Genomic DNA, 19,332 nt, shown 5'->3' with positions numbered 1-19,332 from the left:
TTTGGTTGCACAGCGAAAAAAAACTTTTTATTTGTTCACGCATTCTCAGGGTTCAGCAGTAAGAGGGCTTTTATTAATTATTGTAGATCAAACCAGCTACACTCTCGTCCCTTCTAGCATGTTGATGAGATACATGAATCAAAAATGCTGTATTGTGGTAATTAATGGATTCATGCTACACGTTTCAGTAAAGAATACCTAACGCAATTATTCGTGCAGCCTACCTACTATCATCCATATTTAGACAAAACAAACAATTAATATTTAATAGTGGGACACAGTTACACACATCCACCTCATTTACAAATACTAAAACGCTTGAACGCGAACTTCAGGCAGCGTCGAAATCTAAAGCCAATAAAGTGTACGACTCGCTGTTCAGGTAGCGACCTTTATAAAACAAAAACAAGTGCAACGTCTGTATAGTAAGAATCGATTCGCAGTATTGACTTTCTGCCTGCATAAATACAGGATCAATTTAACGCAGCCAACAGGCCAGCCAGATTGTACTTATCAAATGTTTCAACCTCAAACATGTTTTAAGACTATTATACACGTGTCAACTAATCACACCGCTACGCACGTTACAAACAATTAACACCACACCTACATAGTATTCTCTACTCACCCCTTTGCGCTCGCCTCGTTGTCAGCACATGACCAGTGTGCTTTATTTAGATCACATGCTATAATGTGCGTGAACTCCGAACCCTGTATGTTTCGCTGTTTGAAAAGTAAGCTTTGGTTTATTACTGGTAAATAACTAAAACTTCAAGTAGTGTACACACAGTAAATTCCCTTAATCAACCAGCACTACAGTAGACCTCAACAATACAGGGACAATAACCCAGAAACCAACTGTCAAACTGAAGGCCCTCTGATAAACAAGGCTGGGAAGATTTACCACACCTTCAATAAGCAACTGTAAGTGAGTATCTATACAACACTTTCCATACAGTGAACATTATGCAATGCATCTCACAAAACACCTATTGCAGTAGATTCAGAGTGTTCTATAACTAGCTACACCTGGTCAAACATATTAAAATTGAACGCTTGGTAGAGATAAGTCAGTTTCAAAGTTTTGATTGATTTTTTGTGCTGCCTGGCATGAGGTCAGCTCTCTTCTGTACTGGATGTGTCTAATACATGGTTTCCAATTATCATTTCAGCTGATCCTCAGTCAACACACTTCTTCCAAATGTGACAACAACACAACCACTGTGTGTTTGTTACTATGGTGATCACTCAGGCTGGTCACAACAGTGTTGTTAAAAGGCTTCTTCCTGTGATAAGCAATAAATAGAATGTACAATATATAATATACACATTAGGACACACACATGAATAAACAAAAGTATTTTTGCTTGTCAGAGATAGAACTCACATGAGCCCAATGGGTCTTACAGGTAATATTGAGGCAGAGGAGGTAGGATATGCATGCATGCATGCAACTTTTACATACCTCTATATTAGGAATTCACATGAGTCTCAATCATTGTACCTGCAAACAGGGTTTCACATACAGCTTCAAGAAAATGTGCTATTTTGAAAGAGCCTCTGTTAGGCACACGAAACAGATTTTTTTATCATTTTGTTAGAAATCCAGGGGGCTCTTACAAAATGAAGTACATAGCCTAGAAGTTTACCACTGAGCCTCACCCTCCATTGGCTAGTTTTAGCAACAACCATTGTATATTAAAGCAAGCAGCGAATAACGCATTTCCTACCTCTTCTGAAATTGAGGTTCTGCTGAATTGTGCTCTACAATGGTGAAAAATAAAAACAGTACTATAATTGAGACACAATATTTGGATTGGATAAGTCATATTCACAGCAATTACCACACATATATCACTATGAACACAGTAAGGCCACTTCAACTTTCAAGGGCAGAAATTCTTAATAGTATTATAGGGTTTGCAGGTTGGCATAATAGAAATCGGGACAAAATGAGTACAACACAAGTAAGTACAGTGGAACCTCTATCCGGGCGGTCTGGTACACACTACTGTCCGTATCTCAGAAATGTCCGTAACTAAGAATAACATGCTATTATGCTAAAGTGACTAACTTAAATACAAGTAATGTTGTTATTGCTATCAGTTAGTGCTATGCAGTTTAGTTGGCAGAGGGGGAAGTCACTACAGAGCAGTCATGGTCACTCCCCTGGGCTGTAAAAATGCATTATCACCTAGCAACCAAGTGGTAGTTATTAGTAGTAGAATAAACAAGCCACCAAACAGATAAACAGCAACCTTTAGGCTCCCTCCTTGTGCTTTCATCTAAACCAAACTTCATTATGGTCAATAAACTACAAGCCACGTGACCAATTTGGGCTGTCCGGACAATGGAGGTTCCACTGTAGCATGGTCTTAGCAAAACAGCAACTCATTTCTAGGTTTTGAGAAGGTAAACACTAAACAAAGCTTATGCTCAAACATTTTAGTGGCTTTTAGCATCAATGAAAATTTATTTGCATAAGTTTTCAATCTAGACTAGAACAAAAATGGGTTGGTTGGGGTTGTGGAACAATTAATCAAGTTGACATGGCCTTAAAGAACAGCATTCTTCTGAAAAAAGGATTCTACTAGCACCTCTGTGAGTTGCATAATTCTATTGCCACACATGCTTGCATGTCCTACCCCCTTGTTGTAAGTTGGTCCCAATCATATAGAAATGAGAGTATCCAGACAAGGATACCATCACTGTTGTTGATCGCTATTATTGACAGTCACTTTACTGCCTGTAACAAGGAGTATTTCAACAAGCACATGCATAGAATTCTCACAATAGGTTAGATGCAATCTGGTTAATTATTAGAAACACTTGACTTATTCACGTCATTAAAACATTAGAATCATCAAATCTAGCATTCATTTATGCACTAGCTTAGCCTCTGATAGTAAGGTACACTGGCTGCATCAGTTCTGGCTTCTAAGAACATCACAAAATTATCAGATGTCCCTATTCTACCACCATCATTTGCAGCTAATACAATACAGTACACTACACTTCATTACCTTACTGATAATACTTCCATCAGTGGTACATTCACTGGCATGTACACACAGTATGCAGTGCTCATCTAAAACGAAATATAAATCCATTAGATGGGTCAGTGCATTTGATTGCATATTACGTCAAATCATATGTATACTCACACATGCGCATGTGCTACAAATACAAACATGCACACAAATGCATGCACATACATGAACACACAACACACACAAACACGCACACAACACACACAAACACGCACACAACACACACAAACACGCACACAACACACAACAGTATACTGTAGACCCAATACCCATGGCTTTCGAAAGATGTCTCCAAATTATACCCAGGGGTGTTCCCATTACCCACCCACTCACAGATACAGTCACTTATCACACCCATGGGTGTAAGACCCCTACGCGTCCATCAAATTGTATATAAATTACTTCCCTCCACAGCCAGTACAACAACACTTCCACCATACCTCATTGAGGCACTTGAGTTAACAATGGTCTAATAGTGTCACCTGGTGTAACCTATAGAGATTAACACCACACTAACTTGTGAACAACACACAAAACTGTACACACTTTGCTTACTCTAAATAACATCACACGTATGTTATTCTGCAGTCACCAGACTCACCACTTAGACACAAACCAATGCTAAGATCATCTCCTAAGTTGTGCTTAAGATCACAACGGTACTTCGTTGTTGGCTGGAAAACCAGAGATGAAAGTATGGAAATATTATAAATATTATAATTAGCAAACTTTAAACTATGTGTTTTACAATTTACTTATAAAATTGTTTAGATTTTCCACTAATAATTATTGCAATAAATGTGTCTTTCAGTGAGTCAGTAAAAGGATGCATTCAAGGATGAACTGCAGTTCTTGCAATGCAAAGCATCATGCGCTGTACAAGCATGTGCGTGCGCAGTTGTTCAACAACGGATTTTCAGTGATGACTACTGGATAATCAGGAAATCCACCAGGAAGGAGAATAAGGAGTTTAAAAGCTGATTTGACTAAAGAGATTCTTACAAAAATCACTACACCATCGTTTGCTGGAAAATCAGAAATAAAAGAGTTGAAAGATTGCAAAACATTAGGCCAAAATGGCTAAGTGAGACACTACTAAGAGGTGATTATTTGCTGCTTCAAAAATGCAGGGAATCTGGCTCTTCCCAACCACCTACAATTTACCCTGTTTGTGCCCCTCCCCTTGCCAGCTCCTGGATATGCCCCTGCTCTACGCAGATTTCTCTTCTGAGCTTTCTAACTATAGTACTAACTTGATAACTACATATTTTCATGAGTTGATAAACTGATCTTGGCCTGACAAAGTTTAGGAGCTATTTTAATCAGAAGCCTCCACCGGTAAGGTTGGGGGGGAGAGCACTTGCCCCAAATGCCCCATCCTGGATCTGCCATTGTAGAGTTCAAGGAAATCTACCTAACTTCCGGATATTATAACAACTACATCCGTTCCATTATATCCATTGTATATACATATCTGAATTACTATGGGTAGTGACCACAAAGACATCTACACCAGGAGACTAAGAACTCCACCAGAAGATTAAGGAACACCTCCACTAAGAATTCCATCAGGAGAAAAACGCGCAAGATTCAAAAGTTACAGCGATTCAAGTTACAGCAGAATCTTGACTACCCAGTGAAGCGGATGTGATTATTTGCTTATAAAATTGTTTATTTAAATTTCCTATTGCACTCCATCATTGAGTCCCCTAAAGGAATCATTACAACATGCATGACTTAATGGGGAGGATAAAAAGAGATGCTAGTTCAATGTGACTGGAGTAACATGGAATACTATAATATAGTATACTGCTATCCAGAGCTGTAAAAATGCAGAAAAATTGTTCATTGTATCCATACGACCACCTATGCAAAATAATGTGATAAGAATAATTCATAGCTCCTTTTCAAGTGCATTACAAGTTTGATATTCTAAATGTGGTGATGGCAATAGATGCAGGTGCCACTTGGTTGCTAAGTACACTACAAATAAAACCATTTCCTGTTCTCTTTTATAGAGGTACATGTAAGAGGGAAGGAATGACTACCTTCTACCTTCATGCCATCACTGAATGTATGATAACATGGTGCAAAGGATGGACAAGTTTCAAACAAATTTCCTCAAAAATCTCATTGGGACTGGTTTTTGCGTTGACCAAATACATAAAAAAAAGTTTATAAGCAAGTAATTCTGTACACCTGTAGATGAATTGTCAGCCTGTCAGAGTTTCTGAAGATAGTGTACAATTTTAATACTCACTTTATTTTAAGGAATTGTTCAACTTGCACAATTACAATTAAAATAGCTGGAGTACAAATAGGTCTGAAATTGGGACATATGTGTATATGTCTTAATGCATTACACTATGAAATGCCTTTGTAACAATCACGTACGTTATGTGTAATGGTGGACTGATATCTATCCTCCCATCCTCAATTTATGATGCATATTTTCTACCAAGCATTACAGGTTGCTCCTTACAGTAGCAACTAGCCCTGACTCTTCACCTCATGTAAGGTGACCAGGCCACTTTTCCCTGTCATTGGGTGGAGAAACCCATACTTCCTATCTAACAGCAGAAAAGCCAACTTCCCATGCTAGGTTAATCATCATTAAGAAGGAACCAGTGGATAATCTAAATCCACCAGCCTTCTCTTCCCAGAAGCATTCTTGTTCTTACGCTGCCTTCACCATTGCTGGATGCCTCAGGGACGGCATTGTAACTACAGCATGACGAACTGAGCTTATCACTAATCATTCAACAATGATTAGTAACAAGCTAATCATTACACCAATGGATCAACTGAGATGGCAGGAATGCTGAACAGCCTGGTGATAGTTCAACAATTTATTGTAGAAGTTGAGGAATGTACAAAACAGTAAAAAAAGAGCTGAGGGCTGCAATAGAAAATGTATGGAAAGTACTGAATGAGTAACAGCAGATGGAAATGCAGCTGGCCACATGGAAATCAGTACAAAAATTGATTGTTTATAAAAAAACAACAACAACAAAGACTCCAAATCAACTGTTGATGTGTCTTGTAAACTATCCATGTGGACACTTCAGGAAGGTACATTAACAACCGAATGAATAGTAATATCACTATCAAAATAATAGGCATACATACTATAGTCTATTTGGTGTGCACTAAATAGAGAATTGGTTCATCCTATCACAGTTGACAGTGTTGTTGCAACACTTGTTAAGAGACAACTTTGTAATGACAGTTACAACTACTACCAAAGTAGCTGGATTTATTGTAACCTTGATATTCATTGTACTGACTGTATTACGGATGGGACGATGGCTTATCACAGGAAGTGACCTCAACAATTTCCAAAAAGAAATCTGCCAAAAGATTAAAGATTTTATGTAACCAAAGGACTCTGTAAGTAAATGCATCAGGAAATTAGAGAAGTTTAAAGACTTGACTAATTAGAGATACATGCAGAAATCCCTGCGTACTGTCAGCAAATTAGCAACGTTCCTTCTAACATTAATATTCATTGTCACTATCATATACATGGGGAGAAGAATTACAATGACTGGTGACCTCAGACAAAAGGACATAAGCCAAAACCAAAAGGAAATGCAGGAAGATATCAAACAACTGTGCCAATTGCAAGGGATGGAAAAGATATCTCAACCAGGAATAGCGCCAGCAGAAACAGTTTTGAGAGACCTTGAAACTGAGGCTGATTTTTGGGCGATATTTTTGGTACTCTTTTGCCTCTAAATTCCCTCGTGGGTGTGCCAATTTCAGGGTGAGTGAATCATACTATGAAATGTATGACAGAAGTGGTAGCATATTAGAATTGTACTCAGAGTGTCTTGTTGTACTGAATAAATCCGGTTAGGTGTGGTAAAAGGGATATTATTAATTTAAATTCAAAACCTTCATGATCCCTACTATCCAGTACTACCATACTGTATGATATTCAACATGTATAGTCCAGAGTCATGTTGGCCAGCACCACATGCATTAATACACTAAAAGTGACAGCACACCAAGGAGCAGGTCACTTACATCTGGTATAACAATTTCATAATCATTTCTAAGTGATTCCAGGCTGCCTTGAGCTGTGCCCTCATCTCATCTCTCTGTAGTGCTACAGTACCAGTAGATCTGACATTGCTAGCACCATCAAACTCTCCATCATCCACGTTGATATGTTTATTGTCAGAGTCATTCCTGCTCTGGTGACACCACCACCTCTAGAAGTAGCTGATCTTCCCCACCTGTGTGTGATGAAGTCAACTGTAACTGATGGTGTACATGAAGAATAACCATAATGCTGATGGACAAGCCATGCAGCAAGATATTACAGCGGCATCAACCCCTTTTATGCCCGAGTGATTTCTCTTGCCCCAGTGAAGCCCTAGGCTTGCCCAATTTGTCCTCCAAATTAGTCTATAAGCCAAATGATAGAATTCTCTGGCTAGTTTGAGATTTTAATTAATAATAAAGTGGTAACTAAGGAGTCACTAAGTTAACAGAACAGCTAGGCACTATGGATACTTTACTAGCACATTTCAGATGAGTTTAGCCTGTTTGTACATAACAGCTCCAGCAACTTGTAGCACCTGTCACACAGCACCCTGAATGTAGTGTCCGGCTATACAGTGATTTGTGTTTCAGTAAGTTATCCTGTACTTACCCATCCACCCTATTTTAAACTTCTATTTTTGGTGGTTGATAACCAACCTGGCATCCCAGGATGGAGAGACGTACTTAATCCTACAATTACCCCTAGTAAATTTGCAACATATAACACCACCTCATTACCAGACTTGAAGCAATGATATTCCCTATACCACTCAAACAACACACAATGTTAAAAAAAACACAAGCCGCATTAATTTACAATTCAAATGTGTACCTATGATTTCTGCTATTTCATCTGACATCAAAACAACAACTAACAAGATACTAGAGGTTTATCATACAGCAAAAACATTGGCTACTGTTTATAACAGGATCTTGTGTTATTATGTTTACCTTCAGCCTGAGGTGGTCCACAGGGAGTTCCCAATAACATAAGGGGCCTGCCACCTCATCATGGCTCCTATAAATCTTCATCCATGTAGCATTGTGTTCTCCCCTCCCTTCAATAGTGCTACAACATTTTTGCAGTGCAAGTACAAATTTTGTGCCTATACAAAACACTCACATGAAGTTCAATGCAATGATTCATACTTGTAACATAACATCTTGAGTAGCTGGTGTTCTGATGGTTCGGGCTGGAGTGATTGGTGGAGTAACTGAGCAGCTAGTAGCAGATCTTATCATGTGGCCATGTCACAGTCTGTGGTGTGTCATCAACTGGTAACACTTCTCACTAGACATTCCCAGCTTGACCACCCCTTCTAGGACAATTGAGGTGCTGGGATAACCATATAGCTTGCTACATTTCTTTGCATCCAGGTTGTGTACCCTACAAACACCAAGATGTGTGACTCAATGTAAATGTATACAAAATTTGGAAACAATTAAAAGTTTTCACAAACAACCATACCGTTTATAGAGAGAAACCATGGCGAATAACAAGCTAAATTGCATTTGGTGAAATAAATTTGGTGAATTCAAGCTGCTCAGTGTTTAGTTATAATGGGTTAAGGATAGAATTACACTAAGTGCATACACACTCCTATATATATGGGAATGCATGCATTTATTTAGCGTACCCCTACACCATGGTGTTTTCCCATATTATATAGGAGAGATTTTGCGTACCCCACGCAGAATTACTCCCATATTATATAGGAAAGATTTTGCGTACCCCACGCAAAATTACTCCCATATTATATGGGAAAGATTCTGCGTACCCCATGCAGAATTACTCCCATATTACATAGGAGAAATTTTTTAGTCTTTGTCAGTGTGACTCCCACTTCTTTTATTCAATATTCTTTTATTCAATATTATCACTTTCTTTGTCACTTACAACTAAGGTCATTGTGACCTTCACTTTAATCTATCAAAGAAAGTGTTTCTTTGAAGCTTTGGTTCACACTTCTGCATCACTTTAAAATCTTGGTGCATATATAAGCCAGCTGCAGAACTGTTCAGCACAGTTGTTGAAAGCTCTTGAAATGGAGTGTAGCAGATGAGTCATGGAGAATCCCTATTGCATTGAAGATGACTTTCAGGAACAGCCTGACAATCTGGAAGATTTTACACAGGATCAAATTACTGGTGAGTATCAATAAATATGTATTTTGTCAGAACTGGTATCATTGATGTTACAACCCAGTAGATATCTGTGAACATTGTCAGAATGTTGCCACATTTTACTGTGAAGAATGCAGCAATGCTTACTGCATGATGTGCAGCACAGTGAGGCACAAACAACCATCAAGAGCCAATCACCACATTGTACGGTTGAGCACGCTGCCTCACCAGGTGTCCTCACATCAACACGATCAATCCTCTGGTAAGTAATGTACATCATGCGCAGAAACTGCAGATGTTATGTATGTTATAATACAGACCAACTGGAAGCACAAATCACTGGCCTCATGATTAAGCACTTTGCAATACATTCGATCAAGGACTGGCAGCTTGAGATGATAATGGCTACATTGAAAGGCCACAATACACTAGTGGTCCAGCCTACTGGATCTGGCAAAAGCTTATGTTTTCAACTGTTACCACTGCTTACTGGAAAATTGACAATTGTTTTAACACCAACTATCAGCTTGATGAAAGATCAATGCTGTACTCTTGAGAGCAAAGTTTCAGCTACATTTGTTGGAAGTAGCCAGACAGACAAAGAAATTGATGACAAGATTCTTAGCGGACATTTTAAAATTGTGTATACAACACCAGAAAAGTTTTTTGATGACACCGGGACTCCTTCCTACCCTTTCAGTGAGCTTATCATGAAATCACGAGTCGGGCTGATTGCACTTGATGAGGTTCACTTGATAAGTAGTTGGAAGTTTTTCAGGTACAGTGTATGTCTTTAGTGAATTGATGTGTACCATTCATATATACCAACAGGCCTGCATTTGGACACATTTTTGAATTCTGTAAATCTGCAAGCTGCCCCACCATGGCTCTCACTGCAACGGCAACTCCATCAGTCCGACAGGAAATTATTCAACATCTCATCCAAACAACACAGGCTGTTGGTAGTGTGAATCAGCAAAACATATTTTACTCCTGCCATGAGTTAAAGTTACAGCCACAAGGTATATTATGCATAAAATTGAATGCACATAACCTGATTGCTCTCCCGTAGGAGATGATCGATATACACAAATAGCCAAGAACATTACACCCATCATTTCCAGCAAGGATCAGAGAGTTATTGTCTATGTTGACTTTGTAAAGGATGCTGCTCCTTTAGCCATCTCTCTCCGTCAGGCTGGCTACAGTACCTGCAGTTACCATGGCCAAAACATGTCTGCAAATGATAAGATAGAATCCATGGATAGCTGGAGGAGTGGTACTGTAAAGATCATGGTGTGCACCACTGCATTCGGCATGGGAATTGACCAACCAGATGTCGAAATGGTAATTCGGATTGGATGTCCACCAACATTGGAGTCAATGGTTCAAGAATTTGGCAGAGCTGGACGAGATGGTCGACCAGCACGGGGTATGTATTGTACTATGTGCTTACACAAATGTATACCCAAAATGCATAGGGATTCTGTTCTATCAAGAGAGTGATTTGCAGCATGCTTCTTTCTGGACCAAGACAAACACTAATGTGCTACAATCCTTCTCACATTCCTGGAGGTATTACTTCACACTATATCAATACGTATGTGTATAACATCATCTGCTCCACACATAGGTTTGCCTATGCACATCTCCACAAGAAGTGTAGACGTGCAGTGCTGTTAGAATACTTTGGAGAAGATGCCACGGCTAATGATCCTTGTTGTGATGTTTGTGAATTGTCTAGTACATCCACAAGTGACTATTCTTGTGAGATAAGGGCTGTTGTTCAAGTTGTGGATGAATTGCCAACATCTGGTGAAAAAAAGGTATTTAGAAATGCCCCAATATTGCTGTCCCTCTTTATGAATGCTTTCATGTCTTATAGATAGCACAGTGGATCCGAGGTTCAGCAGACAAGACAGTACAGAAGTTGAAGAACTCTACTTCCAAAAGTTTTGGTTGTGGTAATCAATTCAATCATTCTGTCGACAAATGGCGCAAACTGGTTCGTCAAGCTTGGTTGTTGGGCTTTCTAGAACGTTCATTAGCTGTTGGTAGTGCACATAACCGGATGTCAAGGATCATATACGTTGCATATACAGTAACTGGACAAGGAAGGGGTTTGCTGACAGAAGATGATGTTCAAGAGGTGTTGCTACCAGATGAAACCATTGATACAGGCACTAACAAAGATAAGCTAGACTGTGAAGTAGAGATTGTCTCAGCCGTACGAAAAGGAAAAGGAACTCACATTCTTAATGTTGCAAAGGAACTCATTTCAGACAAGAATAATTGGTTTCCTATCAAGGAGTCGAAGGACTACAATTTTCCCGGGATTTTTAACACACCTTTCCCCCAACGACTTGGGTACTGTGATGACATAACAAAACTACCTAATTATGAATCCACCGACCCTCACTTTCTATACTCCGACATACAGATTGGCAAGGGAAAGGCACGACCAAAGCGTTTGATTCCAATGAATATCGACGGAAAGGTTGAAAATGTTTTTTATCGTTTTGCACCTTGTGGAGGGATAAAGAAGTGCAGCATGCACAGTGATGGCTGCTCGCACATAGTTCCCACCAGCTCTGTTAAGCCATGCAGCATTCATCCTAATGCAGCTTTGGAGCGTTCTGGTGATTGTCCAGTGGATTTTGTTTACATTTGGCCTGCAGATCAAAGTGACAACAGAAGGTGGCTATCTGGAATAATCAGATGTGGTGACATGCATTCGTCAGACCTACACAATCATCCTCACCATAAGGAGAGCAAGATTCCAGTGAAGGTGGATACCGACATAAGGCGAGCAGTTATAGAAAATCCTCACTTAAAATCATCAGAGTTGTTGATTGGTACGTTTGCTGTATGTATGTACGTACTTACGCAGATACGTATGTAGGTACTGTATGTAGGTACTGTATGTATGTATGAAATAAAATAAGGAGCCGGCAATAAAGTTGCCTGAAATGTCATTAGTAAACCTTTATTGCCATTACCAAAACTTTATTGCCATTACCGTCATTACAGCTATTTCTGGGCCGCCAGCTTGGGCTTCACAACTTTTCCAACCTGGCATGTTTCTTGCAGACCACACTCTTTTTTACGGCAGGGCTGTTATGGATGTAATTTGTTTGCAAACCAAATAATGGTACTGTCTTCATAACAAAGTGTGTTGCCCCTTCAATCACACATTAACATTGTAAAACAAATAAAGTTGTGTTTTTGCAAGTTTAGATGAATTCAGAAAAAATGCTTTGTTGCTGGTGTCAAAATCGCACTCTTATGCAAAACAATTTTCACACCATCAGCCAACAAAATCATTCAAATACTTTGAGGGAAATCTGATAAATATAAAATTGATATTTGTGACCGCCTCAGCTAAACCCGACTTGCTCGCACAATAAAAAAAATTATTATTGTCTCAGCCATATTTGCATTGTACAAAGAACGGAATATCTGAGTTTCAGCCCACTGTGTTGAGTAGATTTGAAATTATAGTGCTAGACAGCAGGAGGGTGGGAGAAATTGATTTGTAGTGAGTATTGGAATAATTAACTACAGGCGCTTACATTTGTCATCATAACTTTTGTTTGGAATGGCCTACAAAGTTGAAATTTGGATTACAGCACTCACCATGAAGTGGTACATTGATTGAGGTACAATGTTATCTCTGTAGTAGCTTGAGGGTCCAGTTATGAAGGCATTTAAAACAAAGAAATGATGACAATTTTGTTTACGTCTAAAGCATCATGAACAAACGCACGTAACATGTGAACCGTTGGGGCTACAGGCACGAAACAAAGATTTTTTCGAACTGTCCATGAGCAGGCGAATAAGATGGTATATTAGTTTAATGGATTTGAGAATGGCTTCCCCACGTAATGGCTCGATTAAGACTTGCATATTTTATTATTGAGGCATGCATAATTTTACGAAATATTTTTAAATCTTGCTTTTCTCAATAAGTATGCATGTATGAACAAGTTGGGTTTTAGCTGAGACGGTCACATATGCAAAATATTGTTCATGTGAATGTTTCTGGATTTACATAGTAATGAAAATCACTTATACTGTACCTGCTCACAGTACTAAGTTGAACATACCATTAATTCACTTACCCTTGCAATAATTTTGAATTGTAACTTGACAGGAAAAGGAATGCACTACTTGCCTGGGGCAGCTAGTTTGGCAGCAACTAATCATTCGAAGATCAAAAACATTCGATTAAGTACTCTCAGAGAAACGCAGCCAAATAGAGATCCTCGGTCTGCCATAATGAGTTTTGAGACCGATGCAAAGAACTATGATTGCTTAATGAGAGATAAAGTGGAAGGTGAGCAAAAAGATGCATTAAATATAAAATACTGATCTTTATAATTCACCAGAAAAGAACCTAGATGAATACAGTCATTTTGGCCACCCATACGTCCGGAAATATGGAATTGGAGACACATTCACATGGGTCTTGGCAATGAGCCCATTGATGTCAGAAGTTTTCAGCGTTGCTGACTGTGTTGAGGTGGATGTGACTTACAAAAGCTGCTATGAACTGCCATACTTATTCAATGTTGTTGCTTTCAATTACTTAACCATGAGATGTAAGTGGACTTCAATGCTTTTGTATTTATTGGCATTTTTTCACATGTTTGTACTATATAGGGATGGTTGTTGGACGAGTGAGAATGAATCTCATTGATACAGATGCTTATGCTGAGTGCTTTAGAGCATTGTTTGAACAAGTTGCTTCAGATCATCCAACATTCAAAGTTGGCGAATCGTTAACTGGGATCATTGCTGATTGGTCAGATCAACAAGCAAATGGGTTGGAGAAAGCAGTAGGGAAGTTAGTTGCTAGAAACATGCTTAAAGGATGTCAGGTATGTACACATTGCTATGTATGTACAAAAGTATATTACGACATGGTCAATAGGTTCATTTTATTCGATCAGTTCAGCGTGTTGCAAAGAAACTAAATCTCCACACTAAGGAAGGAAAAGAAACATTTATAGCAGTAGGTCAGCAAATACTTGAAGCCAAGTCAGCCAGTGAAGTGATGACATTATTTGACATCCTGAGAGGAGAAAAACCTATTGATGAGGCTAATTTACCCAACATTGCGGGTACTATGGATACCAAGGAATGGAAGAAGGCTGTACCATGGGTAGATTGGTGGATGCGAAAGCAACACTTGGGTAAGTATGAAAATCAATGCAAAAAAATAATGTGATTGATATTTTACAGCTATGCTTAGTCCTCATTTCTCAACAATGACCGATGAACAATTCAAAACATTACCAAACTCTACCAATGCAGTAGAATCCCACAATCGTTTATCCAAAATACCAAAGCCTGAAATTCTTAGTGCTGCCATGTTAACAACATACAAAGTTGACATGGCAGCTGCACTGGAACACATGGCAAGGCTCGAGGGACTATCAACTAGCTACGAAGACAGAAGCGATAGTACTCGCATTAAAAAGAACAAAGCTGTTCAAAAGTCACGTTCAAAACGAAAGCTACAGATTAATGATGATGATGGTCCACCAGACAAGAGCAAACACTTTCAATCAAGTAAGCAATGAACACAGTACTGCATGTCAATATCATCATAATTCTAACCAACAGATCCTAAGAAAAGGAAGAATTCCACCTCTTCAGCCATTGACGTCAAGGATAAGAAGAGCGCCACCTCTTCAGCCATTGATGTCAACGATAAGAAGAAAGCCACCTCTGCAGCCATTGTTATTAATGATAACAATGATGATGATGATTTTCAAGGTACTGTATTAAAACATGCATTCAACTACAATGCAATGCTATCATACACTGTATAGGTCAAAACACCAGCTGGATCCCCTCTCTTAGCTTACACACAGAGCACAAGAGAATTTTGCAGCAAAAGCTCTGGATAGATGATGCAATAATCAATGCAGCCCAAAAGTTGCTGCGGCATCAATTTCCAAATGTTGGCGGTTTCCAGTCAACGCTAGTAGTGGCTTCCAAGAGTTGTATATTATTGCCTGCAGGGGCTATTCAAATAATCCATATTAGGTCCAACCACTGGGTATGCATAAAAGTAAATGAGGACAAGTCAATTATTTACTTGTATGACAGTAAATACTCCTCCATACCACCAACAGTAGCAGATCTGATCATTGATATCACTTATTCTGAAAGAGACACGATCACAATCAAAAGTATGAAGATGCAAGAGCAAAATGGATGCGATGCCTGTGGAGTATTCTCTTTGGCTGTTGCCACGGCTTTATGCTACAAGCAGAATCCATCAATACTTTGTTGGAAGCAAGACGCAATGTGGCCACACCTGTTATTATGCCTTGAAGAAGGGAAAATGACACCATTTCCCATGGAGACTAAGCAGCGCTCTCTGACTAATAACAAAGATGTCGTGAAGGCAATCATTACTGAAAATTTGCATTGCATTTGCAGGAGGAGGTATAAGCAGAAGGACAAAATGAAGCAGTGCAGCGAATGTGGTGGATGGTTTCATGCTGACTGCTTAAACATTCCAGCCAATGTTTTGGTGAAAGGAAAGACTTGGACTTGCTCCATTTGCACTTAAGTCAATAACAATCCATCCTATAATTATCTCACTGGGTGCCAGCTTTTAACTAACCGGCTATGACTGCAGTTACATATAGTTGTTAATTTTTGATTACCAATTGAAATATAGCAGTAAGAACATGCAGATAATAAAGTATGCCACACATCACATATCGTACATGTACATACTTGAAAGGTTAAGGCAGTTTATTTTATTAGTGCTGCAAATCTTCTCTATACATCATGGGAGTAATTTACGTGGGATACGCAAAATCTTTCCTATATAATATGGGAGTAATTTTGCGTGGGGTACGCAAAATCTTTCCTATATAATATGGGAGTAATTTTGTGTGGGGTATGCAAAATCTTTCCTATATAATATGGGAGTAATTTTGCGTGGGGTACGCAAAATCTTTCCTATATAATATGGGAGTAATTTTGCGTGGGGTACGCAAAATCTTTCCTATATAATATGGGAGTAATTTTGCGTGGGGTATGCAAAATCTTTCCTATATAATATGGGAGTAATTTTGCGTGGGGTATGCAAAATCTTTCCTAGGAGTAATTTTGCGTGGGGTACGCAAAATCTTTCCTATATAATATGGGAGTAATTCTGCATGGGGTACGCAAAATCTCTCCTATATAATATGGGAGTAATTTTGCGTGGGGTACGCAAAATCTTTCCTATATAATATGGGAGTAATTTTGCGTGGGGTACGCAAAATCCCTCCTATATAATATGGGAAAACACCATGGCGTAGGGGTACGCTAAATAAATGCATGTATTCCCATATATATAGGAGAGATTTTGCGTACCCCTACGCAAAATCTCTCCTATATAGTATAGGAGTGCATATCCAATTAGTGTGGCAACTGAACAGTTATTATTGGTAAAGTAAACAGTCAATCACTGAGCTCCTTTGATGGGACATCAGTATAGAAGGAAACCTTGGCGAATTTAGTGATTTGCTACAATTTGCCAAGTTTTTAACCCGCCAATTACTCGTAGCGCTTTGGATAAGCATCATTATAACGGATAAGTACAATTTTACACTAATTGGCGGGTTAAAAACTTGGCAAATTGTAGCAAATCACTAAATTCGCCAAAGTTTCCTTCTATACTGATGTCCCATCAAAGGAGCTCAGTGATTGACTGTCTACTTTACCAATAATAACTGTTCAGTTGCTAGAAGAAAAAAACATTCAAGCCATCCAAGGGAGTGACAACAAATGCACCAACCTCTCTGCTGCACAGAAATCTCGTAAAAGCACTTTAGTAGTGCCTTAGCACATTAAAGAATGTCTAACAAAGTGCCTGCCAGAGTGTCTTACAATGACTACTACAGGCAGTGCTATAGGTGATTAGTGTCTATGCAATACACAAGTATGTCTGGACAAGTTTGGTTGTCAGGACATTTTGTCCTGGCACTGAAGAATTTTTTATCAGGACTGCAGTACCCTACTGTAAACTTTGTTCGTCCCCACAGTAGGGCTGCCCTATACTAGGTCATCCTCAATCACGCACACGCAGGAGCTCATAAGTGCCACTAATGCCTACAAGTTATTGAGGTGCTCAGAGTCAGCACAGGCAAATCCCCCTGGGGTAGAGGACTAGCACTAACCAGCAGGAGGCTATACGATGTCTCACAGGTGAAGATGTGGGCACTAAACTCCCACCTGGACTTTTACCTGTTATGTGAGACATGGACAGTTGGCATTTACTTCCTCATGTACAATGGAGCAACATGAGTAGTAAAGTTCTAAACAACAACATGGCGTGATTAAAGCTTGGAAGTTTGGTATGAAAGTTCAGAACAAAAATCCCACCAAACCGGTTGACTGAGACCCATACAAGCTAAGCATACACAACACAAGCTTTGAGAGGGATGTGAATTTGGTCTGTTTGTTACAAGAAGACAAGTACACACATTTAAGTAATATAACAGGCTGCATCAGTTTTGAACATCACAAAAATTCAGGTGTCCCTAATAAGCTTGTGTACAATACATAAAACTACACACACATACTAGTCATAACTTACATCTCCTGTGCTCACAGTGATACTTGATGTCTTGGTAAGCATTACCTGTGGGTGATTAAAAATTATAGCACCACCTTACATACAACAGTAAACGCATATAGCTGCATCAGACCACAACTATCACTGAAGAACATCACAACACTATCAGATGTCCCTATACTATAGTCATCATTTGCAGCCAACACTTCTAATACCCCAGTTATACCTTATGACACTGTGAAACTCCTAGATATGGTCAGTATCAGTAATGGTATGATAGTGAACTTGCTCAATATCCTAGACTAAAAATACACTTAGTATTTATATAGCACACATTACATACACATACGTACACCCACCCACGTACACATACTACAGAGTTCCAGATGTACGAACTATATCCAAAAGAACACGAGTTTATCAGATGTCCCTATTCTTAATCATCATTTGTAACCATTATAGCTTAACCTCACATAGCCAGGTCACAACATCTCAGTTATGACACTACCACTTAAAAGCATCTGCACCAAAAGGGTCTGGGTCAAGTTACCAGTTACACTGTATTCACTGTTGGGAATTGAATAATCAATACAGCAGATTAAGCATTAATTCACTGTGTGCTCTTCCTTCATCTCAGAAGGACCGAATACCATTCTGAGGTTCATCATCAAATCATTACTTTGTAAACAATCAAAGAAGTTCAAACACATACATCACTTTTAAGCACATTCAAGTCCTCTAAGTTTATGCAAAGTTATGGACAGCCATGTTCTTTGCTATACTTACCCCTAAGGCTGGTTCAATATACGTAACATCCTCAATATCCTATTAAATAAAGATAATCTGTGATTAAAAGTGCTGTACTGCTCTTCATGCAATACATACATACAAAGCTGCTTCATATCACGAATTTTTCAGATGCATGTCCCTATTCAAATTGAGGCTATTCTTTGATTCACTTAAAGCTAGTAAACACAATACAGCACGCCATACACAGTACCTCAATGGTAGCAGCAACCTCACGAGTACACACAGTGACTGTGACCTTACATCAGCATTATTTTTAAAAATGCCATGTGCTTATCACGTGATAATCAAGCATTTTCTATTAAACGAGCAGCACTGTCTATTAAAGCGCACCAGACTTTTAACGAACGATGTGACACGATGATGTAGTGAAGGTATAGACCCTTTTCAGGTAAGCTGTTACCGTAGCAACATCCGCCATTTTGGAGTACAATCCGTTTTGAAACCCTAGTAGCGTGGGAGAAAGCGTACGTTTAACCAAGTCAACCTTTGCTGTGGAATGCGGAAGAAGAAGCTCTGTTTCCTGGGTATTGTTTAATTTACTCTTATAGAAAGCAACGCTATCGTGGTTGCAAAACGGGTTGTACTCCAAGATGGCGGATGTTGCTATGGCAGCAGCTCACCTGAAAAGGGTCTATATTATGCTCCATTATATTTAATGTATGGTATACATTTGATTACCTTTATTACTCTGTGTGTGTATGTGACATTCTA

At 39.0% G+C, this 19,332-nt stretch overlaps 2 protein-coding genes and 2 long non-coding RNA genes across 18 annotated transcripts in view; 2 read left to right on the top strand and 2 right to left on the bottom strand.

Annotated features, from left to right (window-relative positions):
- LOC136265446 (TNF receptor-associated factor 2-like) overlaps positions 1-717 on the bottom strand; it is a 32,016-nt gene extending 31,299 nt beyond the window's left edge. Inside the window, exon 1 of one of the 2 annotated variants that reach the window (XM_066060299.1) lies at positions 629-717. The gene's annotated coding sequence lies outside the window, so the exon portion shown is untranslated. The remainder of the gene's footprint in view (positions 1-628) is intronic. The other variant, XM_066060298.1, reaches the window with a different exon arrangement.
- LOC136265456 (uncharacterized) overlaps positions 664-19,332 on the top strand; it is a 44,330-nt gene continuing 25,661 nt past the window's right edge. Inside the window, exons 1-4 of one of the 4 annotated variants that reach the window (XR_010705533.1) lie at positions 664-734; positions 791-928; positions 3,639-3,744; positions 3,862-6,816. This is a non-coding gene — a long non-coding RNA (uncharacterized lncRNA). Of the gene's footprint in view, positions 735-790; positions 929-3,638; positions 3,745-3,861; positions 6,817-18,717; positions 19,010-19,332 lie in introns of those variants that run through there. The other 3 variants (XR_010705531.1, XR_010705529.1, XR_010705530.1) reach the window with 3 other exon arrangements.
- LOC136265455 (uncharacterized) lies at positions 772-19,022 on the bottom strand. 10 transcript variants are annotated; one of them, XR_010705522.1, is made up of 11 exons: positions 18,812-19,020; positions 18,038-18,113; positions 17,833-17,877; positions 8,250-8,487; positions 8,052-8,206; positions 7,080-7,291; positions 3,606-3,724; positions 3,491-3,542; positions 3,024-3,088; positions 1,731-1,764; positions 774-1,286 (listed from the first exon to the last, which is right to left on the bottom strand). It is a non-coding gene; the product is annotated as an uncharacterized lncRNA (long non-coding RNA). The 10 variants fall into 10 exon arrangements; XR_010705526.1 differs by lacking the exons at positions 1,731-1,764; positions 18,812-19,020 and adding exons at positions 18,598-18,636; positions 18,697-18,775 and having other exon boundaries at positions 3,597-3,724; XR_010705523.1 differs by lacking the exon at positions 1,731-1,764 and adding an exon at positions 18,598-18,636 and having other exon boundaries at positions 775-1,286; positions 3,597-3,724.
- LOC136265440 (uncharacterized) lies at positions 6,871-16,046 on the top strand. 2 transcript variants are annotated; one of them, XM_066060286.1, is made up of 15 exons: positions 6,871-9,248; positions 9,307-9,486; positions 9,543-10,002; positions 10,056-10,246; positions 10,297-10,656; positions 10,706-10,799; positions 10,858-11,050; positions 11,110-12,079; positions 13,378-13,560; positions 13,613-13,825; positions 13,887-14,104; positions 14,158-14,419; positions 14,469-14,798; positions 14,853-15,005; positions 15,062-16,046. In XM_066060286.1, exons 1-15 carry the CDS (start codon positions 9,167-9,169, stop codon positions 15,808-15,810), a joined length of 4,638 nt encoding a protein of 1,545 aa, XP_065916358.1. In that variant the 5' UTR covers positions 6,871-9,166; the 3' UTR covers positions 15,811-16,046. The 2 variants fall into 2 exon arrangements, with proteins under 2 accessions (XP_065916358.1, XP_065916359.1); XM_066060287.1 differs by having other exon boundaries at positions 6,872-9,248; positions 9,310-9,486; positions 15,062-16,045.

This window comes from Dysidea avara, chromosome 9, assembly GCF_963678975.1.
Source record: "Dysidea avara chromosome 9, odDysAvar1.4, whole genome shotgun sequence".
In the NCBI taxonomy this organism is placed as follows: domain Eukaryota; kingdom Metazoa; phylum Porifera; class Demospongiae; order Dictyoceratida; family Dysideidae; genus Dysidea; species Dysidea avara.
The sequence above is the reverse complement of the archived record's forward strand: the minus strand, read 5'-3'. Positions and strand labels throughout refer to the sequence as shown.

Bases quoted from the DNA above. Each gene is read 5' to 3' on its own strand.
- LOC136265440 (XM_066060286.1), top strand. From the start codon at position 9,167: ATGGAGAATCCCTATTGCATTGAAGATGACTTTCAGGAACAGCCTGAC. The intron at 10,003-10,055 runs GTACAGTGTATG...ATATACCAACAG, and splicing joins AGTAGTTGGAAGTTTTTCAG to GCCTGCATTTGGACACATTT. The intron at 13,561-13,612 runs GTGAGCAAAAAG...ATAATTCACCAG, and splicing joins AATGAGAGATAAAGTGGAAG to AAAAGAACCTAGATGAATAC.